We start from the raw sequence: 10,664 nt of genomic DNA, 5'->3' as shown, positions 1-10,664 counted from the left end.
AACAAACATTGCTAATCATTAGATTTTAAATCTTAGTAAAGACCGAGATAACTTGGGAAGATCAGACGAGTCAATATGATGTGTGATTCCAACTGGCTATCAAGTCATCTCGGTCTCTTTCCAGAGTTTTAGAACAATGAACACTACCACCCCAAGTAAGGCCCATATGATTACTGTCGTAGAGGAATCCAAAATTCAGTATTTCTCACTTTCAACTCTCTAATAGAAAAAATGTCCCTTGTTTCATTTTCTTTTGCCTTCCAAGTTTCAGCCACACCAGTTTCTTTCTGATTTCACTTCCACAGTATGACCTACGGACTGCTTAATTGCCAATTTTATCAACTACATTTACATTGTGAGCTACATATCAAGTTACAATAAGGAGATATGTAATGAAAACAAAGCTTGTATAAATACTTTCGCTAAAACAGCTCAAACTCCAGATGCTCACCAGTAGGCCTCAACTCCAGACACTTGTTGCTCTCCTTTTTCTGACAGGCCACAGCCGTAACACCAGGATCGCATAATTTTGGCATCTCTGGTGGGACAGCGCACCGTATCAATGCCCAATTCAGCCCCTCAAAGAATGGGTGTTGCTTGATCTCGGTGGCCCCTTTGACTGATCCCAATCGATTATCAGGGTCCTTCACTAACAATCCTTTGATCAAGTCCCTGGCCTGAAAACTAACAGATGGACTTTCCGGAAACTTGAGGCTCTGTGACACTACATTGGCTAAGGTATCCTCATTTCCAGACCCCTTGAAAGGGGTTTTACCCAATAGAAGCTCAAACAGAAATATCCCAAATGTCCACCAATCAACGGCACTCCCATGACCCTCTCCTTTGATAATCTCTGGAGCCAAGTATTCATGGGTACCGACAAAGGAATTAGATCTTGCACTTGTGGGCTCTGCCACAAGTTGTGGCAGTGGGCTAACCTGGGTTGCCAGGTCAGATTTTAGCTTCCTGGTTTTTGCTGCGGTGGATATAAGCCGAGGGGAGAAACATGACACTTGGACCCAAGATGGTTGGAGGCAGAATGGATCGATGCAACTAGAATCAGTGCAAGGGCCAGATGGTTTTTTGGTGCTCTCCATGATTGTTGAAGAAGATTGAAGTAGTGTTGGACTTACAGTGCATCTGAGTGATAAGTCAAAATCAGAGAGCATGATGTGACCATCTTCGCGGACCAGAATATTTTCCGGTTTCAGGTCTCGGTATATAACGCCAAGCATGTGTAGGTATTCCAAAGCAAGGAGGACTTCTGCAACATAAAACCTGCAGTAATGATAGTATGAACTTAGTCAAGAGAAGATATGATCAGAAAAGCAGTATTGGAGTTCTTGATGGATGGTCAATCATGAAATTAGTTTTCGTGAATGCTCTTTGATAATTGAGGCAGTAAAATCATCACCTACTAAATGTCTGTTGAAAATACATCCCAGTATCCATTTTAATGACAAACACAAGAAGAGATATTCAATTCGAAGTTTCTGATTAGTACTAGTGTGAAATGGTCCAATAGCAAGCAAAATACACATGAACAAAATTCGACAGCTCAACTCATTCTTTGAGTGTTGGTATCATTGGGGAGCAGGCCTCGAAGTTTTCAAACAGAAATTATGGAGACTTGTCACCTTTGCAATCTGTTGAGGATTGTGGCCTGAAAGCAATGCTAGGGTTTTCGAGGCTAAGGAACGTGAAGACCTCAAGATCTTCATTGATGTGTTTGGTCTTTTATTCCATTGGAGTTCAGTGTTTGTTGAGGCAAGAGGGATCTTTTTTGAGGATTTTTTGGGAAGGTCGGACTGGGTTTATAATCGTTTGGGTAGTTCTTGATCTTTGTTTTCTAGTCTTTTATCTTTCTATTGCACTACTTTCCTCCGGTTGGTCACCTCGACCCCCCCCCCCCCCCTTCCACACTCTCCTTTTAATAAAATATTTTTAATCCTAAAAAAAGAATCCAATGGTTAAGGTGCTCTTGCAAAATCAAACATCATCCCCATATCAAGTACATAAAAAAAGTAGAGTGCTCGATAGCTTATAATTGCGTGTGTGATTTAATATATGTATATAGGTTTGCTTGTATACCGGGACATCCTGTTATCGACTAGCAGCAAATGCATACCCTATCAAAAAAAAAAAAATAGTAAAGGAAAATAAGAAGCAAATGCATGAAGTTCCAACCATTAAAGGTGGGGATTAGGTTAAAGTTTTCTACCTTGCTGCTTGTTCAGAGAAACACCGACTGGGTTGCCTCTGTCGGAGGACGTGCAGATCTCCACCTGGACAGTATTCCATAACTAAACAAGAGAATTTTTCAGTCGTGAAATGAGCATATAGTGTAGGAAGGAAAGGATGATCTAGCATTTGCAGTATTTCTCTTTCGGTTCTGGCCCTTGGCATCTTCTTCCTGCTAGCCAAAAACTCATTGTCCATAACCTTCAAAGCAAATGGGCAACTCGTTCCAGTAAGCTCCGCAAGATAAACGGTCCCTATGTCTCCACAACCAAGCCGCTTGAGCAACTTGAAGTTCCTCAACCCTAAGCTTCCATGCCGCGACTCAACATGGTGGATGGCATCCCATCTCAGATCTTTTGACATGTGGGGCCTATTGCCACTACAACTAGACCCACTTAGATTGCTCTCTTCGCTGATGCTAGTGCTACTGCTGTACTCACCAATGCTACTTTTTGAGCTTTGGGAGAACTTCCCCTTCTCTCTCGATCTTGACCTCTCAACCACTTTAGTGCCGAAAGTTCTGTCACCACAGGTATTTGAACTTAACTCTCGCTTACTTGAACCAGAATCCACATTACTTGAACTGACTTCAATGCTGAGATCTGTACTTCTGGATGATGTAGAAGCAGATTCTTTCCTTACATTCTTCTGATTAGAGTTGGGGGTCTGACAAACCAATTTACCTGTACTAGGTACCAAGTCATCGTTGAAGACTTCATTATGTGTATTTGGACTGTTGGATGCAGAAGTTACATCCTGCTTTACTTTCTTCTTGACAAAGCCCTTTTGCCTGAAAGCTGGCTTCACCAACCTTGGACTGTTGCCCGCGGATTTGCTTACTCCACTAGCAACACATCTGTTTCCCTTCTGCACAAGTTCTGTTTCATCTAGCTCTAACACGTTCTTGATGGTAGTAGAACTAGATAAAGAAGGTGCATGATTCACCTTTGTTGTTACCAAATCATTGTTACAGACTTCATTACATGTATTAGAACAGTTGGATGCAGAAGAAGTTTGATTCTGCTTTACTTTATTCTTAACCAAGTTCTTCTGCCTTAAAGATGGCTTCACCAACCGTGGACTGTTGCCCGCAGATTTGCTTAATTTACCCACAACATATTGCTCACCTTTGTGTGCCAACTCTAGCATTGTTGTTTTGCTCCCAAATTCTGTTGAGGCATGAATCGTCTCGTCTAGCTCTAGAACTTTCTTGATGGTATTAGAACTAGGTAAAGAATGTGCATTATTCAGCTTTCCCTTATCCTCCAACTTCAGTGTTTTTGTTACAACCCCAACTTTGGTTGACTTGGGGAAATTCTCATCCTGCCGTGGCGCCTTGTTCATTGTGACCTTTGTTGCGGCTGCAACGGGAGATCGAGGAGAATTGCGAGCACTTGGATTTGATGACTTTGTCCTAGATACTTGCAAGAATTCCGGTATCTTGTCAGAGGAATTCGATGTACTTTTCTCTGTTACAATCGAGATTTCCACCACACCCGCATTCCCTTCATCAAGGGGAAGACCAGATTCCTTTGCATCAAGAACCACTGTTCTATACAAACTCTTGATAGCCCCGGCTTCTGAGGCCCGAGGCAATCCCATTGGCTTCGATAATCTCTTCATGGCAGCCATTTCTGATGCATGAGAAATGCATAACCCCCTTAACGCTTGCTTCAAAGTCATAGATTCTGTAATTCCAATTCCCGATGCTTGAGATACACCAACTCTGATTGGTTTCTTTAAGGCACCTTTACTTGATGAGCCGGCACCTAATTGAGGTGACAGACCCGAAACCCTAGCCACAGTTCTGCGATCAATTGCCTCAAAAAGCTGATTAAGATCATCCGCTACTGAATAATTGCGCCCAGTTTTCAGCATAGGAAGCTTTCCAGCCTTTTCCTCCATTCCCGATCCAGAATTTGTTGGCTTGGTTTCTTTATAATGTTGAACCGAATCTAGTTCTTCGTTTGATTCAACGATTTCACATGTACCAGGATACGAACCCATTATTTGGGGTTTCTTAATTTTTTCTTAATTCAATAGAATATGAAAACACCACGGAAGGTGGAATAAAACCCAGAAAGTTCATCCTAACCAATGTCTGAATTAGCATTGTGGATACAAAAAAACACAGAAATAAGAAAACACGACATGAGGGCTTTTCGTCTTTCTTTGATCATGCTAAACCCCAGATTTGATAGGTTTGTGCAGCCGCTTATACTCACTCCAAATGCAACGCTCCAAGTCCTGAAATGATCACCAAATTCATATAAAAAAAACAAGCCAAAAACTAATACATTACTAAACCATAGAGACATACTTTCACTTACATCCACAAAAACTCAATTTAAGTTAAACAGCATAACCAGTTTTTGAACATAGAGAGAAGCTTCACAGGAAAGATCGCAAATTGTAATCCAAAGAAGCTAAGGCTGAAAACCAAATCCTAGTTTAACTTCCACAAATCGATCTTCAACATACACAAAATTGTACAAAATAATTTACTGATCATCAAAACTCAATCGGCAATCCGCAATCAAATCAAGGAACTAAAATAACATAAAAATTCCTCATGTGATCACGAACGATGGCAACCTTAAAACCAATCTCTACTGGCTTTTAATTGATCAGCTTAAAAAATATATAGAATGAGAAAACTCGCACAGAAAAACAAAGAAGCATAAAAGTGCAAAAAAAAAAAAAAAAAGATAAAGAAGTGTTCAAGCAGGAAAAAATTAAACAAAAGATCATCAAAATTACAGAGAGATCAGAACATAAAATCCCTACCTAAATCGTGTTCAGAACCACCGACACAATGAATCCGATCCAAACATATAAGATCGAGAGAGAGAGAGAGAGAAGATGCTTTAGGGGGTTCGACCAAATCTAGGGTTTTACAGAGAGGCGGAGATGAAGGAGGAGATGTGAGAAAATATTAGGGCACGAGAAAGAGGTGTGAAACCGTGAAAGTGCAGATCACGAGAAGCTCTGCACTGTTACTTTTCTGTGAAAGAAATGGCGGAAAAAAAGGAATGCTGAGAGAGTAGAGAAATACAATATACAGTCGTGGTACTTAAAAACTATTGATCACTATCATCAGAGTTGGGGTCCGCCGCTTTGTACATATTCGGCACATAGCCTAGTTTGTCCGATGGATCCTTCACTCTCGAATATACCATTGGTTATGTACAAAATTACGTTTGTACCCATCATCACTTATTATTGAACTAACGTGAAAACAGATAAAAAAAAATTCATAAGATAAAACGAGGGAAAAGATTTTCGGGAGCGGCATTCCAATCATATGAGTTTCTATTGCCACACCAACTTTTACTAACGCCACCCAAGACTTGTGTTAATTATTTGATGATTTACATATGAATTGAGGTGGCATTAGCAAAAATTTGTGTGGCAATAGAATTTCTATTTTAAGATTTCATCCCCCCCCCCCCTCCCACGTGGGGCTAAATTGGTGATGTTAGGTTTACCCTCATAAAATGCAAGTACCCCATTTATCAAAACTCAAGGTTATTTTTTGTTGATTGATTTAATCGTGAAATTTTGAATTTTTTCAAATCACGAAAATCATAGATTTTTTTCTTTGAGATACACAAGAAAAAATATTTATGGTTCTGTGCATTTGTCACGTCGATTGAGTACGTATCAAGTGAAAATTTTAGAGTCACATTATCATTAGTCTTTTTCAAAATGTCCTACAAAAGTTAAAATTATTAAATTAAAAGAAAATCAAAATTTCAGCATCAAATCGTGAATAAAAAAGAGAAACTTTAACTTTCAATTAAGGGAGGTAAATCTGATCTTGCATTTTGTAAGGGGTAAATCTAATATCACCAATTTCGTATGGATACTTAATACCCTTATTTCTATCGACATCCTCTGTTTTTCACATACCAAATTATTGAATTATAATAATTTTTTTAAAATATAAAAGTAGGTTAATATGGTGTCTTTCAAGAATTATATATACTGATTGTTATTGACGATAACGTGTGTAATAGGACTTCCTTCCATAAGAAACCCATGTATAGTCTATGGCTTGGTTTCAAAAATCATTTGAGGTTGAGATGAGTCATCTTGGTATTATTCATGAATGAAACAAGTTGTCATGGCTGAAATTTTTCCTTTTTTCCACCACTTCTCTTGTCCTTCTTCATCTTTTTTATATTTTGGGTTTAGAAATTTATACCTAAACTCCTAATGTTGTCCAATATAATCAAAGATGTCTTGCCAAATATTTTTTGTATCGTTTATGCATAAAAAATGACAAGATTCCAAAATTGAAAAACATGGTTCATAGAGGTTGACATGCACATGCCTCGGGGTCCACAGAAGTTGGTTCAATGGTAATTTCAGATTGATAAGCAATTAATGCCTATAAGTGAAGGTGCATCCTCACTTACTTCGTGTGTATGATGTGCAAGCGTTGCATGTGCCCTGAGACTAACCCCTGGACGAGACCATGGTCTATGGGTTGGCCAAAGTTAGATAGAGGCTCGGTTCGTTGTCCTTAGTGATACCGAGTTATAAAAAATTTAAAATAATAAAAATAATAATTAAAAAAAGATGTTGACATGCAAATTTGTGTTTTCATAAACATTACTTGATAACTTGCTCAAGAAATTATTTTATTTCACACTTATTCAAACCATTTCTTATAAAGCCTACCAATTACAACATCTATGTAAGCATTTCATTTGATTGACCAAAAAAAAGAAAAAAATTGTCCAATTGAACATTTTAAAAAAGGCAAAACATGAAAATTTATCAAATATAATGATGAAAAGTCATCAATTAGACTAAAATGTTTCCACTTGTAAGGTTATTGGGTCCACCAAGTATTTCACTGAAATTTATGTCTCATGACGCATTTCCCATTTTATGTATGCTTTTTTATAAGACATTGGAAGTTTTCGGTCAATTTTTTATTTTATTTTTCCTTGAAGATAAGTTTTCAGTCAGATATAGCACTTTGAAAGGGACTCCAACACTTGGATGTACTTAAAAATCTCAAATTTAAGGACTTGCATATTTTTCATTTGTTTTTTTTACTTTTTGGTTGCTGTGCCATCTATGTTTGGTCTCCTCTTTCCTCTTTTCGTATAAATCAAAATTTGAATAAAAAATACTTTATCACAAGATTTTAACATCAAACAAACTACAAGGTGAAAGATGCTTGGATGTGATTTTGATGATTTTCTCTGCATTAGGATCTGTACTACACGATCTTACTCTATTAAAAAAAAAAATTTGCATTTTTATAAGAGAGCTACTATTGCGGCACCAACTTTTACTAATGCCACTCCAACTAATTGCCCCTTTTGTGATTTACATAAGATTTGATGTGGCATAGACAAAAAGTTGGTGCGGCAATAGTATCTCTCTTTTATAATTATTGATCTTTGTAAATTCTCACAACTCTATGTCCTTTATGGTCTTGCAAGAAAAAGTAACTTATTATAAAAGGATAATGCTGAAGTAACATTAAAATGTACAACGTAGGGGACATTTTTGACGTGGATGTATGTTAGAACCATAGATGCTTTTCACTAAAATATCGATATCTTCAGCAATATCATCCACATAAAAAATGTCCCCCACGATGGACATTTCAATGTTACTCCAGTACAACTCATTAGAAAATTATATTTATGTTGATATGTAATAATAATATTTCAACAAAAAATTAAATAATTAAATTCCTATATTATTATTTATTTTTATTTTATATGACGGAAGAGCTTCTACCTGTAGACCTGACTTGCAGGAGAGCCAACTTGCCTCTTAGAGGTCCATATCTCTCCCAAATCCCTTGGGTACAGTGCAAAACCCCACAAACCACACATTCATGTAAGTTGAGATAAATCTATGTAGGTAACCAATGAGGGGTCTTAAACTCAAGTACTACCCAAATGATTATAAACCCTTTTTTTGGAGGGAGGCTCTTGTCAATGCTACAAACTTGAATCATAAACTAGAAATGTTGCATATAAGCATAATTGACAAACCAAAAAACGGTGGTCATAAAAATTGAAAGGAGGATATAAGAATTTTTCATTGTCAAAAGGGATAAAAGAAGAGTTCAAGAAAAAAAAATTCATATATTTTCAGCAAATCCCAAAACGTTACTCTAAACCTGATTCGATAATAGTTGAATTTTGTATAAGCAAACCAATCAACACAACACAAGTAATATAAAATAAATCAATAAACATAATATATTGTCAATTTCAAATCAATAAGCGGTAAATACTCGTAGGTCATAAGTTTGATATCTAGTATGAACACTAATTCCTTAGGGCCTACCTGCTAAGATGCACCCTCAGTTACCTGGTGGGTGTGATGTACCTGCACGTGCCCTAGGACTAGTCTTAGGGGTCTAAGACATTATCGTAATTTCATGTAAAATCAGAGGTATTTATATTTTCTCATAAATATATGAGACGGGGAGATACAGAAATGCAAAACTAAAAATTAAATATATTAAAAGAGTGAAGAAGATCTATTAATTAAAGAAAAATATATTTAAAAAATAAAAATAAAATAAAGAATACAGGAAGTATCACTGTCCTGGTGTCCTCACCCTGTCCACCCGGAAAAGGATGGTGGGTGTATTCTGCGCCCCTAAGCTAAGATACAAAAATGACCACCAACCCTAAATCTGGACTATAATTTCACTATTTTGTCGTCACATGCAAACTTATTAATATTGGATATTATAGTGTGTTTGGGCCTGCAATATTTGATCATAATCGTCTCCCACAAATTATTTAGTGATGAAGTCTACCCCACATTGCTTCTTCATGATTAAACTGTGGGCTTTAACAGTAAGAATTGATTGAAGTTGCATGCAATGGCTCATCACAAATAGCAATGTTTTTAAATGTCGAACTGATAATTGGATTGAAATTTCGTGAAATGGTGGACCATGGTTGGACCCTTTGATATAATTTGATTAGACCAATCTATATTTATTACAAAATTTCAAAATATATTTACTTTTGTTGTAAAATTTATTTCATTTGTTTTTATAAAAATGACAACATTCATAAAATCAAGGTTAACTTATTGAACTGATTTTATAAGAAAATTCGATCGAAACTTGTACGTAGGGCCATTAGTTTGATTTCATGGGGTTGTGAATTGGCAAGTGTGGCTCAGAGAATATTATAAGACTTATAATCCCACATAGTTTTACTGTACATAGATAGACGTCTAAAGACATGATAGAAAATAATTTGAACAATGCCACAAAACTATAAATCTAATTATCCAAACCCAAGACTTCAAGGTTGAAAAAAAAAAAATAGACAATTTCTTTACAACGTTGTTATTTTCTTTCTGATAAAATTTAGAATGACACAAAGGTTGTTAGATGGATTTGTTGCTTTATTTTGTTCATTTTTGTAACTATTTACGAAATTATTTTGTAACATGTAACTGTGTTTATAGATTCCAACACATCATTTGAAGATCTTTCTCATACATGTTTGTGTGAGGAAATGTTTGTATTTTTTTCCAAATGGCCACAATTATTCGAACACACTCATGCACCCTACCAACGATCAATTTGAATAATAAAATTGTGATGAGAAGGTCCCACCTCCTCATTTTGTCAAGATTTTTTTTTCCCCACCATAAAGTTAGTACAAAATTTCACAGAATCCTAATCGACCAATTGCAAGTTGTTTTTATTGAAAAAAAATTTGCTCATAAGAAAGTTAATACACGATTTCATAGAATCCCAATTGACCAATTGTACAGTGCTTAACATGGATAGTTCTGTGAACTAGGGATGCTCTTCATACACATGGCTTCGTGTACTTGGTCGATTTAGAATTATGTAAAATCCCAGATTGATATTTCTATGAGCAATTATTTTTTTTTTTCCATTTTACCCATCCCAACCCAGCAAATCCTAAATGTACAAAAAAAAAAGAAAAATTGAAAAATTGTAGATTCATATCTCAACAAAAGCAATAAATAAAGCAAAAATCCAAAACTCCAACTTCATTTATTTTACAGTACTTTTCATTTGTACAAATAAAATATGGTGGAGCTACATATTCAACAAAATCAAATGGATGGACTGGAGATTTTCAGTTATGTGTGAATCTCTCTAACTAGTAATTAATATATAAATATATATAGTCTAGTCCAAATTCAAAATTATATTTTATTATTTCCAACCTTTTGTGGATCCTAAGTAAGTTACACCCATTTAAATAATGTAAAGTAAGAAAGGTTTTTTTGTTGTTTAATATATAAGAAATGCTCGTACATCTAACGTGGATGGAGGATGGTTCCATCATCCCTACCTATCATTTGGCCACTCTGCTCATTTGTTGACCATAAATTATTGTGGTAAGATCGAAGTCAAAATCAAAGGCTATTGAACAAACATC

The 10,664-nt window shown here is 36.1% G+C and overlaps 1 protein-coding gene across 1 annotated transcript; it reads right to left on the bottom strand.

Annotated features, from left to right (window-relative positions):
• Positions 1–307: 307 nt before the first annotated feature.
• Positions 308–5,368, bottom strand: LOC147385567 (serine/threonine-protein kinase KIPK2-like). The gene is made up of 3 exons (XM_086422535.1): positions 5,029–5,368; positions 2,222–4,488; positions 308–1,278 (listed from the first exon to the last, which is right to left on the bottom strand). The coding sequence occupies exons 2-3, from the start codon at positions 4,246–4,248 to the stop codon at positions 423–425; spliced, it is 2,883 nt and encodes a 960-aa protein (XP_086278661.1). The 5' UTR covers positions 4,249–4,488; positions 5,029–5,368; the 3' UTR covers positions 308–422.
• Positions 5,369–10,664: the final 5,296 nt, after the last annotated feature.

Source organism: Akebia trifoliata, chromosome 14 (assembly GCF_017979445.1).
Source record: "Akebia trifoliata isolate Shusen 1 chromosome 14, ASM1797944v1, whole genome shotgun sequence".
NCBI lineage: Eukaryota > Viridiplantae > Streptophyta > Magnoliopsida > Ranunculales > Lardizabalaceae > Akebia > Akebia trifoliata.
The sequence above is the reverse complement of the archived record's forward strand: the minus strand, read 5'-3'. Positions and strand labels throughout refer to the sequence as shown.